The 20,084-nt window shown below is 42.1% G+C and overlaps 2 protein-coding genes across 4 annotated transcripts in view; both read right to left on the bottom strand.

The window, feature by feature from the left end:
* Positions 1–3,686: 3,686 nt before the first annotated feature.
* FBXO5 (F-box protein 5) lies at positions 3,687–9,872 on the bottom strand. Its single transcript, XM_004701942.3, has 4 exons — positions 9,186–9,872; positions 7,872–7,962; positions 6,274–6,453; positions 3,687–4,684 (listed from the first exon to the last, which is right to left on the bottom strand). The coding sequence occupies exons 1-4, from the start codon at positions 9,857–9,859 to the stop codon at positions 4,433–4,435; spliced, it is 1,197 nt and encodes a 398-aa protein (XP_004701999.2). The 5' UTR covers positions 9,860–9,872; the 3' UTR covers positions 3,687–4,432.
* Positions 9,873–19,360: 9,488 nt separating this feature from the next.
* The window catches only part of MTRF1L (mitochondrial translation release factor 1 like), a 22,965-nt gene continuing 22,241 nt past the window's right edge, over positions 19,361–20,084 (bottom strand). For 2 of the 3 annotated variants that reach the window (XM_004701941.2, XM_045294698.1), the window contains one exon: positions 19,361–19,734. In XM_004701941.2, coding sequence (XP_004701998.1) covers positions 19,534–19,734 — 201 coding nt within the window. In that variant the 3' untranslated portion in view covers positions 19,361–19,533. The remainder of the gene's footprint in view (positions 19,735–20,084) is intronic. The other variant, XM_045294697.1, reaches the window with a different exon arrangement.

The following is a 20,084-nucleotide window of genomic DNA, read 5'->3' as shown; positions in this document are numbered from 1 at the left end:
TGATCTCTTGACTGCTTCTTCCATGACTATTGATTATGAATCCAAGCAAGATGAAATCCTTGACAACTTCAACCTTTTCTCTATCATGATGCTACCAATTGGTGCAGTAAACCATGATTTTTTGATTCAAAATAGACAATACCAGTCCATTTTAGATCACTGATGCCTAAAATATCAATGTTTATGCTTTTCATTTCATTTCTGTGAACTTCCAAGATGCCTAGATTCCAACTATGGACTGTCCAAGTTCCAATAATTAATAAATGTTTGCACTGTTTCTTCTCATTTTGAGCCAGGCCCCATTTAGCCAAATGAATTTCCTGAAGACTTTTACTCCCAAAGGCTTTTCTACCCACGCCATTATGGTCAACTCTACTTTGAGATGACAGCTTTCCTTCAGTCATCTTTTGAATGCCTTCTAACCCGAGTGGCTCATCATCTGGCAATGCTCTGTGTCTATTCATGAGGCTTTCATAATTTGACAATGTTCCACTGCTATTCATATGATTTTCAGTGAACAGTTTATTTGTTCCTTGTAGTTTTTTCTTAGTCTGGAAGCTCTGCTGAAACCTATTTCCTTTAAGTGACTGCTGGTATTTGAAATACCAGACCCAGCTTTCAACATTGCAGTAACATACAAGGTATGAAAAACTGATAGACAAATGGTGGGATCAACCTGATGACAGTGGTTATTTGTAAAGGAAACACACACACACACACAACTGGATAAAAGGCAAATTATGCCCATCATCAGGAATGGCATACTGTTTGCAATAAAAAGCAATGCTCTACTGACACAAGATCGAGGAATCTCAAAAACAACTATATTCAGTAAAAGCAGTCAGAGAAAATGTAAACACTATGATCCCACTTACACACAATTGTGTAAAAGCAAACAAGTTTACAGTCACAGAAAGCTCAATGAATGAACTAATTTGATAACCAAGGTGTTGGGGAAAAAGCTTCGGATGATAGACAACCCCATTACCATAATTGTGACTGTGTTAGCCGTATTGACTAGAGAAACAAATCCAGGGACATTCATATATGTATAAGAAAGAGCTTTATATCAAAGAGCAATTGTATATTGAGAAAACATTCCAGCCCAGTACAGATCAAGTCCGTAATTCTGATATTCGCCCATAGTTTATATATCCAATATTAGCAATGCTAGTCTACAAATTTCTCTTTAGACTCATTGCAATGCCAAATGCAGGAAGATCACAAGCTTATGGGTAGAAAGTCTTGTGGATCCAGTGGCAGAGGAAGCATCTGCTGGTGTGGGTTCCCATGTGGCTCCTCAGCTGAGTGTCTCAACAGCAGGAACATGCAGAGATCCGCCTCTTCTGATAGCAGAATCAAGGGGAAACTCCCAGTTCTCATGAGAAGGCCATGCCCACAAGGAGGCATCAATCAACCTGTTAGACTAGACTCCACCCCTATAACCTATTTATCAAGTTGACATGAAATTCTCTAACTACCACAGTGGCCATGGTTCCATCTTTTTTTTTTGGTCCCATCTCTTTCTAATCAATTCTACTTCTATATAGCTGCTTCAGAAGCTTCCTGGGTGGCACAGTTTGCATTCAACCGATAACCTAAATCTTGGGAATTCAAAACCACCCAGCAACACAATAGAAAGGGCCTGGTAGTTTGTTTCTGAAACTTGGGTTCATGAGTCAGAACCTACAGCAATTGTTATATTGCTGTATATAGATTCTTTAGGTACCCCAAAAACCAAACCAAACTCTCTGCCACGGAGTCAATGACGACTCATAGCGATCCCCTGTGGGTTTCTGAGACTGTAACTGTTGGCGGGAGTAGAAAGCCATCTTTTTCCCCTGGAGCTGCTGGTGGTTTCGAACTAGAGACCATGTGGATAGCAGCCCAACTGGTAACCACTATGCCACCAGGGATCCTACCAGACTACACAGACTGTAGCCTGTCTCGTTTATTGGAGTTCTGGTCATTGGGTTCAGGGTGCGGTATGGTGGGGGAGGGGCAGAGGGGCACACGAGCCACATACCCACAAATCCTTTCAAATAAGTCCCCTACCTTAAATTGAATGGTACGTCGAACAGTCCTTACACTTTTTTAAAGCCCTTTCATAGGATCTTCAAGGCCCACTCACCTCTCTTGGAGCCGTCTGAATTCAATCCACTCGTTCTTATCTTAGACTCGTTTATTTTTAGTGCTAACACTGATAGTAGCTACAGGAACAATTTGATTGTACACATTTTGTTTATTATGTAGATTTTGGGCTGTTTAACCAATTGGCTAAGGGGTGCTGGTGGCTTATAGACTGTTAACCCAAGGTCAACAGTTCAAGTCTACCAGGCACTTGGCAGGAGAAAGATGAGGCTTTGTACTCCTGTAAAAATCTATAGGCTTGGGAACCCAGAGCAGTTCTACTCTGCCCTACAGGGTTACTGTGAGTCAGAACTGATTTATGGCAGTGATTTGGGATTTTAACCTAGTCTAAGTGGGTATCATTTAGCATAATTCTCAAATTGTTCTGTGACCCTCCTCTATTGAAACACCTTATGGTTACTTTAAAACCCATCTCAATCACTATAAGATATTACACAAAAGAAATTCCACAGGTATTAAATTCATAGCAACCCTATTTAAGATTTCTGAGGCTTTGTAAAAAATCTTTTCCAGAGCAGACAGCCTCATCTTTCTCCTGCAAGGCACTGGTGGGTTTGAACCACTGACCTAATAATTAGCTGCCAATGCTGACCTGACAGTGCCACCAGGGCACTCCTAAGATACTGGGATAAGTAAAAAAAAATACTCAATGGGACCTGGAATTTCACACAGAACAACTAAATACGTCTATTCAATATCCTTCTAGATGCAAATGCAGCCTGCATTTTTTTTCAATGCCATCAGCTAATTTTTTGTAATTTGGATAATTTCAGAGCAAATTGGTTTTCCCTTCAACAAGGCAGTTTCATGACATTTGATTGCATTCCTTACAGTTGGACAGCACTCTTCCCAAACTTTCACTACTTCTATTCCTTTCTAAGCTTCAATCACTAGGCAAATTCCTTTGATCTCGATTGATTAGGTGTCTACCTTCCTGGTAGTGTTGATGTTATTGGCCCATTGTTTCACGCACAAGGTTTTCCTGTCCAGGGGAGTAGGAGTCAATTTTTTACTCATAGTAACCCCAAGCGACACAGAACTGCCCCACAGGGTTTCCAAGTTTGTAATCTTTGTGGAAGCAGACTGCTACTGCTTTCTCCAGTGGAATGACTGGGGGATTTCATTGCAGCCAAAGCACTGGGCTTCTTCTGTAGATTGCAGCAGACATAGGCTAGAAACGACTCAATGACTATAGGTTTGTTTATCTTGGTTACTTTTCAGATAGCCAGGTTTTTGTTCAACTGAGCTAACTCAGTGCTATCAAGTTCATTCCAAATCCTAGGACCCCTCAGATAGGGTTAACAGATTGCATTTGCTTGGATCCACAATTTGCTCATGGAAGCAAATCAAGAGATCCTACATCGTGGAGTGCCAGGTGGTTATGAATTACTGACTTTGCAGTTAATAACCCAACTTGTAACCCACTCTGCCACCAAGGCTCCATCCAGGCACATGTAAATAGCCATTTTTTTTTGGTTTATTATAAACAGTTAACCTTTTTTGACTTAGCCGTTACCAATATGAAGCTCATAATTTTATTCATAACAGGAAGCGGTTTTTTTTACATATATATACACACACAGAATATTTTCTATATTTACCAATAATACACGCACAGCGTGCACAGAAAACTGACATAGGTGGCTATGCAGCTTGCAAAAATACTGTACAATATGTGGATTATTTAAAAAGATATGGTATTTCCATATACCTAACACAAAAATATTGAAATATTTACATAAGCACAAAAATATTAAAACAGACTAGAAAGAAGGAAAACAAACAGGATATACAAAGGTCTTTAGGGGTTGGGGATACACACTGAAAGAGGGTACACACACTGAAAAAAGAGTTTTAAGAAAGGTGACATTTAAATTCATATATTCCAAAAGCTGTGATTTCACTTGGTATTAATTTAGTAAGACAAAATAAAATATGTCAATGTAATTAAGATTTAAGATTGCCCAGGTAAAATTACTTGGCCTTCCTTTACTATAATACTGAATCAATAGTTTTACCCTCACAATCACAAAGGTCAAATAACTCACTAACCAGTTTTCCTTTTAATAGAATCTTCAGTTTTCTGATCTATAGTGACAACACTGTATTTCTTCACATTAAATTCTAATAAAATGTTTCAAGAGGTTGTATACCCTCTTTATTCACTAGGGAAAAACTTCCACACACATTAAAACTGAAAACCACAGTACATTTTTATAAATTAAAACCTAGCACCTTCTAGCTAATTGTCATGGTCAGCTACATTCGATTTAGCAAGAGATCACAATCTCCGTAAATTCTTTTTGCTTTTTTTAGTACCGGGCAGAGGTCCCATTTTATAACTGGCCTTTAGAGGTTTGCCATTGGAACAGTTTTTGGAGGCATGGTAATCACAGAGACATCTTGTACAATAATCAAATCCACAGCTTTCTCGTTTGCAGGTGGCTCGTTGTAAATAGTCATCATATTTGGCAGGTGAATTACAACGGACACAGGCTTTGAGGCTCTCATTATTTTTCAAAGTCCTGGCAGCCTAGTAAGTGGGAAAAAAATCCATAAACATACGTAAGGACAGGTATTGTATTTTTTGCATATAATGTGCATATAAAAGTACTATGCAGACAGTGCACACAGAATGAGCAGGCAAGGGGACTGTATCATTTGTAAAAAAATAGTGTGCAAATGTTTTGCATAAAAACTCAGTAATCAATAAAGCTAAGAAGGGCACACAAGCACAATGAGGTAAGAACATTAAGGTAGTGGGTAAGGAACTTCAACTCTCAATTCAATTCACCTTATTCACCTCTCATCCCCCCTCCCAATATATATCCAAACCCAAACTCACTGCCATCGAGTTAATTCTGACTCATAACAAGCCTATAGGACAAGGGAGAACGGTCCGTGTGGGTTTCTGAGACCGTAACTCTTTATGGGAGTAGAAAGCCTCATCTTTCTCCCTTAGAGTGACTGGTAATTTTGAACTATGTGTTAACTACTATACCAGAGGGCTCCAAAACATATACAAAGCATTGATTTTATACTTAAGGCAAAGCCCATGCTTAAGGAAATATGGCACGAGTGAGAGAGATCAACAGTTTATATAGCCATTTCCTATTTTACAGAGAATTTAACCATGCCTCAATGCCTGCTTTAAATAAATGTCATCTTTTCTGTGATGCCTTCCTAGTCCAAGGAGTTATTCTTTTACAGCTACTTCGTTTTAGAGCTCTTATCACATTATAGATTCCTAGGTGGCACCAATAGGCATGTGGCTACGAACAGGAACCACTCAGAATCACCTTGGAAGGTCTGATGACCTACTTCTCAAAGTTCACAGCCAATGAAAACCCTACAGAGGGTTTTACTCTAGAATGGATGTGAGAGGTCAGCAGTTCAAACCACCAGTGGCTCTGCAGGAGAAAGGAGAAGCTGTCTACTCCTGTAGAGATTTAACATCTTAGAAACCCACCGGGTCAATTCTACTCTGACCTGTAGGGTCAGTACAAGTCAAACTTGACTTGACAGCAGCAAGTTTGGTCTGGGTGTCTTATGCGAGAAGTCTTGGTGGCATAGTGAATTACTTGTTGGGCTGCTAACCCCAAGATCAGTAGTGGGAACCCACCAACCCCTCCATGTGAGATAGATAAAAGTTTTATGCTCCCATCAAGAATTACAACCTCAAAACCCATAGGAGTGCTATTCTACCCTATAAGGGCACTATGAATTAAAATCATTTCAATGGTTTATCTTCTTTTCAAGACTGCTTAAGACTATCAAGGTCACAATTTCTTATTACCTATGCAGTATTTAATTAACATCGATGACAAAGAAATGGCTTTTTAATATATATATGCATACTCATCAGTTTTTCCCAATGAACAGTTAATACAGAAATCATTGCGTTGCCATTAATTTGATCCTAATGGTGGTTCCTAATTTTATTATGTAGTTTAGTAAAGGTAAAGAGCCCCCACTGCCTTTATATTCTCTAGCAGTACTAATTATACAGTAAGTAGCTTTATCTAAGGCTAGCTGACAGTTTAAAAAGTTCGATTTTTCTTTTAAAATTCCATTCACAATCAATGGCCCAGGTTTCTAATTTATTGATAAAACAAAAATTACCTCTGAAAACTGATTGTGACGACTGTATGAGTCTTCCTGGTCACCTTGACTGGATAACTTGATTCGAGTATCTTTTTTGAGGCAAGTTTGGGTGGCTGATTTTTGAACAGAAGCTAAGGCTGTTCTGTGCAGAATATTTTCTCTGGTTGAAGCTTGTGGTAAAAACTTAGTAACAGTTTCCTAATTAAAAAAAAAAGTTTTATTAGGACCTAAAAATTGTTTCCTTTACTGTCAGCAACCAGACACTTGCATTTATACACATAAGGGAAACTAGAATGTAAAGGATTTAATCCTATATACAATGTACTTGAAAATGTTTAAACAGATTTATATAATATATATAAAACTGTTCAGATACTTGAAGCCTAATAACATTGCGTGCAGACATAGAAAGCACTTTACAACCTATTAAAGAACTAGGACCAGAACAAAGTTATTCTCCCCACAACCAGTAGATGGTGCCACCTTGGACTAAAAATCTTTCAGACCAGAAAAAGTTTCTATTGATAAATATTAATAATAAAGAAATTGAACTTCAAAATACTTACATAAAACATTGAGTTCTGGTACCAAAATGTGAACATACAAATTTGCTTAACTCTAAAGTCTGAGAATTATGTATTAAGCTAAGATTCTCAAAAACACCTCCAATGTTGCTATTCTACAACTTAAACACACACACTCTTACATGATCTTCAATGTTGATAATATACCTGGTAAATGGATAAAAAAAAGCGTCCTTTCATATTTTAAGCAGTGATGAAGCACTCAACTGCCAACTGAGAGGCTGGTAGTTCAAACCTACCAGATCCTAGAAAAGGTATGACAGTTGGCCTCTATAAATTAGACTTGGCACTGATGATATATATATATATATATATTTATGTATGTGTATGTGCTAACATACTCATGCGTGCAGAACAGCATACTGGGGATGGGGTGTGGGGTGGCTTGAGGGCTTAGGATCTCATGGGATAGAGGTTAACTGACTTCACATAACCCATAAAGATATGGTCTACATCCTACTTTGGTGAGCAATGGCTAAGGTCTTAAGCCAATGAAAGACCACCTAAAATACAACTATTGATCTCTTCCCATTCAATGCTGAGTAAAGAAACTCAAAGACTCAAGAAAACAATTAGCTCAAAGGACTACTAGACTACAGAAAAGAACTATGGCCTCTATTAGGCCTGAGACCCGAAAAGAATAGATGGTGCCAAGCTACCTCTACCAACTGCTGATCAGGATGACAATAAAGGTCCCAGACAGAACTGGGGGTGGGGAGAGAAGGTAGAACAAAAAAAAAAGAGACCAGAGTAAGAATTGACTCGACGGTAACATGTTTATTTGGCTTTACTTATTTAAATAAAAAGAAAATAACATCGATTTTCCAAACAAACATGGGAAAGACAACTAAACAGTACACCCTCAGTAGCTGAAAACATAGTCATCTTCCCCTGGTCAGTTTTGGACATTCTATTTGTACGATGAATTAAGAAATGACTGACTGGTGAGACCTTTCTCCTATCCTTGATAATATTTGACATGAGCACTAATGAAATGCTGTAGTACTTTGTTAAGTGTATAAAAAAACTTACAGACACTTTCTGCATTGCTTTATTGTATAACTGGAATGCCTCTTTATCATCTTCAAGAATTTTCTTCCAGGTTGTACTCACTTTAGCCACACTGGAAAAGTAAATGGTTAGTTAAAATATCACAAAGGGCTAGAATCTTTTTTTTATTAAAGAACATATAATTGTTCCAATAGCTGTCCCCACCCTGCCCCAAAGAAATTTTATTAGCAGTTGTTCTCAATATCAGGCTGTATTTTAGAATTTTTCTGGAGCACTCAGGATTTTAAGATATTTCAAGCCTAACCATTTTAATTTAAATAATCTAAAAAGGAGATTCTGCTTCTGCATTTAAAAAGAATTCCACAGTAAGTAATTCAGGTTTAAAAACCACTTCATTTTCCCCCATATTATTGCTAAGCATCAAATAAGCTGCCCTCACAGTATATAGCAGTATTTTGGTCTAAAAGTATAGAAATTTTAAATGACAACTACTTTTAGCAAAAATCAATTCAAGGTTCCCAGGTCATATCCAGGTCCCTGTTTGTGAGGCTCTCTAGAGAAGATAGTTTGTGGAGCAATTTTATTGTGAAACAGAAAGTTAAAAAAACAAAACACAACTTTCAGGTGCAATAAAAACTCATAATGCCTATGGGACCTATCGGCTGAAACTAGGCTGCTGTCTTAGAGTTAAGCTTGGAAGATATGAAGCTTACATGTTAGAAAGTTCAGAACTGAAAAGGAACAAAGACCTTAATCTAATAGAAAACTTGCACATAATACAAATATAAAATGATGGAAATGAATGAAGGAGCCCTGGTGGCACAACATATCACTGGGCTAATTGCAATGCCAGTGCTCCGAAGCCACAAGCTGCTCCTTGGGAGGAAGAGGAGGCTCTCTGCTACCAACAGACTCCAGACTGCTCAAGTGCAGGTCTGCCTATTCTATCCCAAAAGGTCATTATTTTGAGTCAGAATTGGTAAATACATTCCTTTCATCTCAATTATACTCATACTGACCTTATGACAGGATAGAATAACTTCTGTGCTTTTCTGAGTGTAACTCTTCATGAAAGATGGGCAGAAAGCCTCATCTTTCTCCCTTGGAGTGGCTGGTGGTTTCGAACTGCTGACCTCGTGGTTACCATACCATGGCATAACCACTACGCCAGTTGAGTTTTAGGGTTTTTATTACCTGCATGGCAGACAGAGGTAATAAAATGCCATCTCTCAAGTTTTTTCCACTGACCAATGCTAAAAGACTATTTGTCACCATTCTTTGACGAACTAGTAGTAAGTCACATCTGTTATAAAACACGAAAGCAACAATACTTACTTGATTAAGTCCATACCACTGAGTTGTGCTAAAATATCTGCTAGAAGTAGTTTGAGTCCTCTTCTAAAGAGTTCGCTGAGAAAATCTACACATTCCAGGCCCATTTTTCTGCCAATTACATTCTGTAGTTTAAAATTTCCACTGGTTATAATTCTCTTTAGTATCTCTCGATCTACTTTAGGGTTTCGTTTGGCATTCTTTTTCAACGTTGAACAAACGACTTTTTCAAAATGCAGAACTGGCAGCAAGTTTTTGTTGGGATACTGGTCTGGGCTTTGTGTTTGTAGCAGGCAGGACTGTGGGCTGTCACTAGTGTGCTCCAGGGACAGGCTAGCCTCTTCATGTTCATTGAGGCCACTTGGCTGACAAAATGAGGAGTAGCCACTATCTTCATGAAGTCGACTGGTCTCTAGTTCTATTTCATTTGGACTGTCAAGTATTCGTTGCACATGTTGATTTTCTTTGTTGTGCAAAGGCTTGCTTTCAGTTTCAAGTTCTACAGTTGTGGGGTTCACAATAGGTGATCCAATATATGATAACCTTTCATAGTCTTTAAAGCAGTCCTTACAAGAATCTTCTAAATAGGCAGGAGTGCAGCCCAGTCTTACACCACCATCAGGTTTTACCAGTTTACGTCCAGCATGAATATGGTCACAATTAAAATCGCACTTCATTTTGACAGAAAGTATGGTCTTCTCTTCTTTATAACCTATAAAAAAAACCCAAAAACACACAACCTATTTACTTCAAAATTCCCTTATACTTCCTTACTTAAATTGGGTATGCAGAGATTTAAAGACTTAAGTGTCTCTCAGCATTATGCATAGTTTACATTATTAGCTGCTATCAACCCATTACTTACTGTCTTAAGGTGACCCCAAATATGTAGCAGAATTGCTCTACAAGGTTTTTGAAGTTAGGAGTTTTTGAAAGCCTATGTTCTAAGCCCTGAGTAGATTTGAACAACCAAACTTCTGGCCAATAGTGAAGCCCTAAGCCATGCCCCCCTGGCAAGGACTTAAATAGCTTATGTGTACTTGCCTATAGAGCTGTGAAATTATCTACGCTAAATATGATGTAATACTTAAATTTTTTACAAGACTTCAGAACTGACTACCTTAGGAATTGTAAAACTATGTTTATATATGAGTAAAAGATAGTGGGAAGGGGCTATACATAAGTGATATTTGATGCATCAAAAGTATGAGGTCTGAGGTCATCTTTAGTTTTTACACCCTGGACTCAAGACATTATTTAGCTTTGCCGTATAAACAACTCAGGGAACAGGCAGTAAAATTGGTTAAGACCAGCAGGAAAGGGCACATGTAAGGTTGAAAAGGGCACATGTTAAGGTTCAAGCACAAGTAAAAGATAGGTCAGTGACTATAGTAGTCAGATACTAAACCCAAAGATCACAGGTTTGAACCCACTAACCGCTCAGTTCTACTCTAACAAATTTAATATTAGTAACTATTGTAAGCCACAGAACTACCCCACTGGCTAGGTGGAGCGGGGAAGATGTCTACAGGGGGAGACATTTTGAGAACTGAAAGCCTTATGAAATTCTGAAGTGTTCCAGACGGACAGAATCACAGGAAGCCAGAACAATTTCAGAATGTTTAAAGAGAAAAACCTGCATGGCTGCAACTCAGTGAGCTGAGGGAAGAGTGAAAAATAAAGGTTCAATTTGAAAAAGAGATGAGCCCTGGGAAAGTTTAAAATAAATTTGGTTTACATTTTAAAGAGAATATTGGTAGCTGTAGACAATGTAATGATTAGAAGACATGAAAGGCTGAATGAAGGAGGCTACTTAGGAGTGTGTGCATCTCAAGTTTTGAGAGTGGAGTACCCTGGAACAGGATGACTATAGTAGAAATGAAGCTCACTGAACAGACACAAGATATATTTCCGTAGGGGCAATTCCAACTGAGTTTGAGTAAAACATTATTGTGATTTAGGGTTTTAACATGTAAGATAAAGTGTCATTTACTGAGTTAGAGAAATAAAAAAAATGAGGAAGTTGACTATTTTTCTTTTGGGGGGAGAAAAATTAACACTTACAGGCTCATCCATAAAATGGGACTCAGATAATATAACTAGATTAAGTGCATGGGAGAGTATCATTGACATAGGGTCTAATCAAGACCACTATCACATTCCCTATAGACTTAGCAAAATATATTCCTCACATACGTATACATTTCAAGACAAACCCATGTTAAAGTGAAAATCCTTATTTGGCTTTGTAACTATGATTAGCTTTGTGACTGTAGTTGTCATTTTCTCTAAAATGGAGCTACTGAAATTGACCTCAAGGATCTGTTGTAAAGACCGGATATACGGCCTATTTTGTATTTACCAACTCCCAATCCAACCATGATAAGGTAGTACCATACTTCAGTGAACCAAGTTTTACCTTCTATTAAACTTCCAAGGTACAGACCCAAAAGTTCATGTTTAAATACCACCATCAAATTAGATTACAATCCTTAAAAAACCTTCCTAGTTCCTTCCAACATGTTACTGAGGAAGGCCTGGATTTCCTCCAAATATTCCTAAATAACTACCATGGCGCCTAATTTTAAGCATAGCCACTCCTTAACCTAAGGATTCGAAAGGGCCAGGCCTTTGGGGGGAAAAGTCCACCTTAAAAGATAGTTGGATGCAGAAACCTTATTTCATTTCCTCAAACCCAGGTACAGTCAATGTTCCCTGAGGAGCCCTGCAGTAAAGGCAACTGGAATTAAAGCAATCCACCTAAAAAAATCCTCCTAAAGCCTTCAGACTTAGGATTTTCAAGGGGAGACTTAATTATACACAGCTAGGGAACCTGTTAAAATAAAGGTGTCTTCTTTCTTTTAAATCGTTCGGATTCCTTCCCTAAGGAAAAGGGCATCGCTCAGAGACGGCCCAAACCTAACAATTTCTAGATTAGTTAGGTTTTCCAAAATTTGGGGTCAAAGAATCTCTCTGAGGGGACGACAGATGGTAACAACGAGCGTTTTCCATTCCTGCGAAGATTTCGGATGGGGGGCGGGCGAATGCTTCAGGGGCAGCCACAGCAGCCCCGGGTCACAAAACCAGCTCAACAGGGCCCGATGGACGGTTCCAGAGCGGGTCTGGGGGCTGAGGGACACGGCAAAGGGAAAAGGGGCGTTTGTTGGGCGGATGTTGTAGGGTACCTTGGTCCAGGGGGACCTCCATTTGGCGGGAGCCCCTGAAACGCTGCGGGGTCGGGGTGGGGAGGTGGCCCCTCAGGGCGCGGGCCTGCGGCGAGCGGGAGATAAGGCGAGGGAGCCAACGATCTCCCGCGCCCAGGGGGTGACAACGCGGGGACAAAAAGGAGGGCGGGGGCTCTGGCCCCGGGGATGCGGGTTCGAAACTACTGGGAGCGGGATGAGAGGGTGGGTGAGGGGGTGTAGGCAGGAATCGACTCTAGCCGCGCCGGGGGATGAGGGTGAGGGTCCCAGTCAGTCAGGGTGCGTGGGGGAGGGGACACTTGTCGCCCAGTCAGGGGTGTGGGAAAGGCGGACCCAGCGCCCAGGACGGGGAGCGCGTGCCCGCGGACTCGCGACTCGGAGCCCCCAGGGGCTAGCGCTCGGGCCCAGCGGGGTGGCCGGCCCTCCATCCCCTCAGAGAACCCCGCTCTCTCCGAGTCCCAGGATCGCTGCTGACGTCCCCCGCCCGGCGTGTGTTCGCGCACCTAGGTGCAGGTCACCTCAGGTGAGGGTCGCGGGGTCACCACCCCACCCCCTGGGGCGCGGCTCTGCCTCGGCCTTCTTCCCTCACTCACTGTTGGTGGGGCGCGGGAGCTCGGCGGCGGTCAGGGGGCTCCGGCGGCAGGTGCACGAGGCTGGACTTGAGCAGCGGCTGCAAGGGCTTCGGCTCATGCCAGCAGAGATGGCCTCTGCCTCAGTGGAAGGAGCAGCTCCTGCAGGTCCGACTCCCGCCGCTCGCTTCCCAGCGCCGCTATCAGGCAAAAGGCGCCAGCTGGTACTTTTAAAATCTTTGAATTTGGTGCCCAAATCTGCGCCGTCCAATAGGACGCGTCGCTCTCGGAGGCCGCACCAATAGAGAGGCGGTGGGCGGGGACGCCGCCAACCTCGACCAATCCAAAGACCCGGAGGCGGGGCCGGTCTCTTCGTCTGGCCTGCCAGTATCCCACCGCCGCCCCGGCGCATCCTGAGAGATGCTCAGGTCAGGGCGGGACCGGGGGCGGGGTTATCCAGCAGAGGCGGCGGCTCGCCGCACGTGGACGGGTCCTACCACGCATGCGCCCGGCAGCCCGCCAAGTTCCCATCCACAGGCCTGCGAATCCTGGTTCCATCCTGAAGGCAGCTCCAGTTTCCGTCTGCATCTGTCCGACGAGTGCACAGGGTAGCCGGCTCTCTTTGATCATCTCACAAATGGTAGTTTGGTGAGCGGCGCCTCCGGTTGTCCGGGAATCCCAAGTTTCCGGAAGAGGAACCCTCCCCCCACCTCTACTTATCCCGCCTCTCTCGGATTTACGCGCGCGCTTCTTGTTCCCTCGTAATTCCGCCCCGCCCCTGCCCAGGGCGTCTGCGCAGCCCGGGCTGCGGGCGTGGCCTTAGAGTTGGCGGGTTGGAGCGTGCGCGTTGGAATGCCCCGCGTTTCCCCCCGCGGGCGGGAGGAGCGGGGCTGCGGTGGGCGTGTCGGGCCCGCCGCGCGGGAGCACACGGAGCGGCAGAGGTGGCCACGTCTGTGGCGGGAGACCTGCCGCCCAGGGTCTCCCTGGGACCTTCCGGAGGGGGTGGGGAGAGAGGCACTTTTTTCCTGTTAGCGCATTTCTTCGCAATGGCAACCCTATGTCGCTCTCCACCATTGTTTTGTACGCACGTCAAGTTTCTTATGTTTGTATAAAAAAGAATTTGTATGAAAATGGTTGCCGTGAAAACCCCAGGCCACTTTGCGTAGGGAATTCTTTTCTAGTCGTGGCAAGAGTGGGTGTAAGTCTAAGGTCTTTGATGGGAAGTGATACAGTATTATTTTTTTATTGGGTGTGTGTCACTCAAGCGGGACAAAGTATTTCCAGCACCCAGCTTCTGATCACCATACAGGCCAGCCACAGAGTAAACTCCATGAGGCCCCATCCGCAGGCACTCCTGTTCCCTCGCGTCCTCTAGCTCAATATCTGCACCCTAATCTGCATCCCAAGTGGGGCAGGGACCCGAGGTGGTCCCGCCTCACTTTTCAGTTTTAGATATATCGGATTCACATTGTATTTCTCTTTGTGACCGAAAGTTTTGGCTGCAGTAGAAAATTTTTTCTCCCAAGGTCAGCGGTTTCAAATTGCTGGATTGCAGCACTGTGCCACCAGGGCTCCTAGGAAGTTTATATACTAAGTTGGGAAAGTGACAATGAACACTTTCAGAAAAGCGAAGAGGAAAATAAAATAATGTTAAAGGGTAGTGTGTGAATTGAGAGGTGGTAGCGAGGGATGCCTCTGGCGTTTTACCTAGGCGGCAGGACAAAGAGCTGACTATGCAGAGACCTGCTTACTAGCTAGATGGGTGTGCCCCTATTGCTGGGTTCAGGGGAAAGAAGACCAGGAGTGGCCAGAGTGTAGTACGTGAGGTTAGGGAAACACCAGCGTGTAGGTTTACTCATACAGTTTGCCCATTTCTGATCACAAAGGATATTTATATGCACGGGAGTTGTTTGTTGAATAGTAAGCCACGACAGCTTCTCCTTTGGGGCCAAGTACTTTTTAAAACGTTAGCTTCCAATTCTAACAATTTCGGGTTTTTTTGTTGTTTTTTTTCATTTTCTGATGATGAGGCTTAGGACAGTAATTAGGTTAATTCGCACAGAACCAGATACCTAGTTGTAAGTGAAGATGCCTATCCTCATCTTGGGGATTCAAAAAGTCTGTATTTTTTTCTCCGTGTTACGCTGGAGAATATTTGCTGGACTCTTGATTGCTTATAGCGCATTTCTCTTCAATTCTCTCGTTTGATCATAAGAAGTCAGCTGTATTTTACGATTTTATTTTCAAACGTGGAAGGAGATACATTTTAGGGGCAGGTCCACATTAAATTAGGGTGTCTGGAATATAGTCTTTGGGTCATAACTGTATGAAAGGCATTCTAGGTATTAAAAAACGTCAAGCATGTCAGAATGGACTCGGTGGCCAGTAGATTTGTTTTGGTTTGGGGAGATGTTGTCAGTATTTTTTATTACTTGTTGACTCTGGAAGGTATTTGAGGTTTAATAAGTAAGTAAGCAGGTGCTTACCTCTATTAGGAAATCTGACCGTGGCTGTTAGGTAGAAAATGAATTGCCCAGAGAATTTCCCTATTCTTTCAGCAAATTCTTAGGCAGACCTATAGCATGCAAGCTTCCCAGGGATTTATGTCAGTGATCAGCACAGTGTCTAACAATTTATGCTTGATAAATTTATAAATTCAGAGAGGATGAGGTGTGTAACACGGAACATCGAAGGCGTCAGATACATCAAAAGTTACAGCAGGGTTTTTCATAGGGCACAGGAGTCACTTCTGTATGCTAGGTTAAGCGAAGTCGATGGACAGATTTTTCAGTCTTGGCACTGGTGGGCCAGAAGTTTATTGTGGCCAGCTGCCCTGGACATTGTTGAGTGTCTAACAGGACCGCTAGCCTCTGCCTTTTTCTTCCACTTGTGACAAGTCTCTCCAAACATGATCAAGTGTCTCTTCAGGGGCCATAACAACATACCCTACTCTAGGATTCCTTTGATGGATATGGGCATAGGGAGGCATGGTATACTGAACAAAATGAGGGAAAGCTTAAATGCAGGGTACATTTATTAGGAAAAAATGTATTATGTAGAAAAAGGGTGGCATAGTGGTTACACATTGGGCTGCTAACCTCTAGGCCAGCAGTTTGAAACTACCAGCCACTCTGTGGGAGAAAGGGATTTCTACTCCAATAAAGAGTATGGTGTCAGAAGCCCACAGGGGCAGTTCTATCCTGTCCTATAGGGCCCGCTGAGTCAGACTCAATGGCAGTGAAAAGGAGGAAGTGAGTGAAAATAGGCTACTAAGAGATTATGCCGTTTACAAATTCACTGCGATCAAGCTGATGCTCATGGTGACCCCATAGGACAGGGTAGAACTGCTCCTATGGGTTTCCAAGCCTGGAACTCTTTAGAGTAGAAAGCCCTGTTTCTGCCCTATTATGGCTACAGATCATGGATATATTGAATGCAAGAGCTGGGGTTTCACTTGAGGGGCAGCCTACTAAGATTTTGAGTAAAGGAGCCACAAGACCAGAGCCTTTTGCTTTTAGGAAGATTAATCTGGTTGTTTATCTGAAGTAGAGCACACAGAGAGAGAACATCGGAGAAAAGTCAGGACTATAATATTCCAGGGGAGAAGCCTGTCTTGACAAGAGTAGCAGCAATGGAATTGGAGAGGATTGGAAAGTTTGCAGTAGGAAAGCAGGGATTAGCAGTAAATTCATCGTAAGCATGAGTTCTCAAAAATGATGGCAGATTATTAAATTTGGGAGGGAGATTGGTAATGCTGTAAAAAAATGCACACAATGAGAAACAAGTTGTAGAGGAATGTGACCAGCTTAATTTTAAACAGCACTGTCTTTATGTGGTCAGTCCTATTTATATTGAGCTCAAACATAGGAATAATCGTGATGGTGCAGGACCAGGCAGTGTTTCATTCTGTCATGCATGGGGTTGTTATGGGTTAAAACCAACATGATGGCACCTGACACCACTATCTGTTGGTACAGCTTCAAAATTGCCATTCTAGCAGAGTGAATTTTGATTTACTTTGGTGTAGTCTGCCTTTTTGACGTAGAGTTCAAGTTCAGTCTTTTTGAATAATACTTCTGGTTTCTTAAAAATATTTTAACCATACCTGCCTTTTGGGCATCTCTTCAGTGCTTTTACTTGTTAGGCACCATCAAGCCAGTTCTGACTCAGTGACCCTTATGTACGACAGACTGAAACACTGCCCTGCTCTGCCCATCCTTGCAATCATGTTTGAGCCCATTGCTGCAGCCCTCTTGTCAATCCATCTGAACGAGGGTGTTCATCTTTCCCTACCCAAGCATGATGAACTGGTCTCTCCTGACATCGTGTCCAAAGTAAATGAGAAGGATGTCTTGTCAGCCTTGCTTCTGAGAAGCATTTTGGCTGTACCTCTTCTAAAACAGATTTGGATTTTGGCAGTCCAATATTCTCTGACAGTAATCCAATGTTTCCGCTCTTGCGCAGCCTTTATCGTTCAACTTTCAAAGGCATATGAGGCAATGGCAATACCATGGCTATGATAGGGACACCTTGTCCCTCAAAGTGACATCTTTGGTCAGTAACACGTTAAAGAGGTCTTATTCAGCTGAGTTGTCAAATGGCAGTCTGTCCTTTCATTTCCTAATTACTGCTTCCATGAGCATTGATTGTGGGTTCAAGTAAAATTAAATCTTTGACATCAGGTTGTTGTTTTTTTTCATGATACTGTTCATTGGACCAGTTGTGAGGGTTTTTTTATATTGAGTTGTAGCCCTTCCTGAAGGCTCTAGCCTTTATCATTTAGTGTTAATTATGTTATATCTTAAGTGGTGAGAATTAATAATCTCATCCATTAATGAGATGACTGGAGAAAGTATATCAGTATTTGTTCACTTTATGCCTCACCCCGCTCTTCCACTCACTTATTAAACAATCTTGAGACAGGAGTAAACCAGTAAGTTCTGGTATTAAATCTTGTATTTTTTTTGAGTGCTAGGTTGCCAAAGAGCTAGTTTATAAGGGGATCCCTAAATCCATTTTGACTCCCTACATAGGCTTAACTTTTGAGTTCTTTCTGACCTTTGGTAGGCAAATATAAAAAAAGCTTTGTCCTCAGGCAATTAGCTGCAACAGGCCTGCCCTGTCCTGCGAGCAGCATTCTAGCTCTCTAGAAGTTGCCTTGGGCCTGCCCTTGATGGGAATTGGGGTGCAGGGCCACACGGTCATGAGTCATACCCTGACCAAAGTGATTGGAAGGCCCTGACCCAATCTTGTAAACCTTCCCAATCTGCAGTAATGAATGGATTCCAGTCATTGCTTCAGTCCTGCTTGTACCTGTGATGGCTTGATCTCCCACTGATCATGATTCTGTCTGTGTCATCCCCATGGTTTCTTTGTCGTGGGAAGACCTAATGAAGAGGCCTCTCCAAATTGTATGTTGATTTGGGGTCGCTTTTTCCTCCATAACACTACCTACGGGTACATGCTGCTGTATAGTTACAGTATGTAAGAATGAAGGAGCGTTGTTAATTCTGCCTAGGGTCTAAGGTACTTTGGGTTGGACACTGACATCTAGCTTAACAGGTACAAGGACTATTTTGTAGGCAGAAAGGGCAGCGGGGAAAAGTGACAGTGCACAGTTTATAGATGAGAAGGCTGTGTAGATGATCTTTTGTACAAATGTCTACAAAATTCCAAGGCTCTTAAATGTTAGATTCCAGGTTCCAATAGGCTTCATGCCCAGAATTATGGCACTCAACTGTGCTTTCTCCTCTCACTCAAGCTCGCTGCCATGAGTTGATCCCCACTCATCGGGACACTATAAGACAGGGCTGTACTGCCCCAGTGAGTTTCCTAGACTGTAACTTAAGGGAGTAGAAAACCCCACCTTTGCTCCTGCGGAGTGCCGATGGTTAGGAATTGCCAACCACGTGGATCACAGCCCAGTGCTTCACCACATCACCAGGGCTCCTAGGTTGCAAAGATTACGTGTGCTCATTCATGAGTAAAATAGGACCCTGTATCAGCTTGCAGGCCAGCACTCTCCACTCCTCTCTCAGGTGTTCCTTACCAGTCAGGAAACCAGTTGCCATTATAGCCACCCAGTGTTCCAGAGCAGAACTGAGTGTCACAGGCTGTCAATAGCCGGCTTTTGTTTTTCTCTGAAGTAGATCACCAGGCCTTTCTTCAGAGGCACATCTAGGTACTTGACTTCCTAGGCTTTGAGTGTGGAAACGTGTGCGCACGTTTGTGTACATGTGTACACCATTTGCACCACCCAGGGACCTCCTGGTTTCAAACTGCTATTACGGCAATATTTACGATCATGTGCTTATTTTCTTTAATGTTTGAAGTGTTCCATGATGCAAAGTTAGGAAATAAAAATTTTAATCACTCATTAAATATTTTACATAAAACCAAAGACTACTTCTTTGTCTACTTATTTACTTTGTCTACTTAAAAGGATTTACAATCAGTCATGATATTCTTTTTGTACTAATACATTGAGAGGTTCATATAAGTTTGCCAAAGAATATTGATGAGAATATTTATACAGTGTGATTTGCTATACATCTTTTAGTAAGGTTTTAAAAAGTCAACTTAAACTTTTGGGGAAATAACTTCTACTAAAGCTTCGTAATCTGCATACTCCTTCAGTGACTGAACTAGTTCGTCCAGTAGATCCTCTCCTCGCATAAATCTATCAAGGTCATGCAGGGACTTGCTTATTCTGTGATCTGTGACTCGGTTCTGTGGAAAGTTGTATGTCCTTATTTTCTCTGACCTTCCTTTAGTTCCAACCTATAGGAAAAAAGCAGAATGAGGTGCGGTGAGATCTGAGGCAGATTACATATTTAACTGTGTGGCACTTACCTTCTTGACTTATATTATGAAACAATGCAAAAACTAAACTGTCAACATTTTTAATCCCCTAAATGACATGGGAACAGCTATTCTTCAAAGCTTTAGGACGTCAGGACAATTTTTTCAACTCTAAATGTGGGCAACCCCATGTGGGAAGTACCAACAATAACACTTACCACACAGTGATGATATATGTAAAGAGCCGGGCATACTGGAGATCCCCTTGCAGAGGGGTCTCGGGGAGGAGATGAGCCAGTCAGGGTGCGATGTGATGTAACAATGATGAG

Source organism: Echinops telfairi, unplaced genomic scaffold, assembly GCF_000313985.2.
Source record: "Echinops telfairi isolate 266 unplaced genomic scaffold, ASM31398v2 ScPeMD7_3533;HRSCAF=4204_0, whole genome shotgun sequence".
NCBI classification, from domain to species: Eukaryota; Metazoa; Chordata; class Mammalia; order Afrosoricida; family Tenrecidae; genus Echinops; species Echinops telfairi.
The sequence above is the reverse complement of the archived record's forward strand: the minus strand, read 5'-3'. Positions and strand labels throughout refer to the sequence as shown.

Excerpts from the sequence above, each read along its gene's own strand:
- FBXO5 (XM_004701942.3), bottom strand. The coding sequence starts at position 9,859 with ATGAAGTGCGATTTTAATTGTGACCATATTCATGCTGGACGTAAACTG. Across the intron at positions 7,963-9,185 it reads AGTGGTATGGACTTAATCAA|TGTGGCTAAAGTGAGTACAA; the intron begins GTAAGTATTGTT and ends TTACTTTTCCAG. Across the intron at positions 4,685-6,273 it reads GTCACAATCAGTTTTCAGAG|GCTGCCAGGACTTTGAAAAA; the intron begins GTAATTTTTGTT and ends CCCACTTACTAG.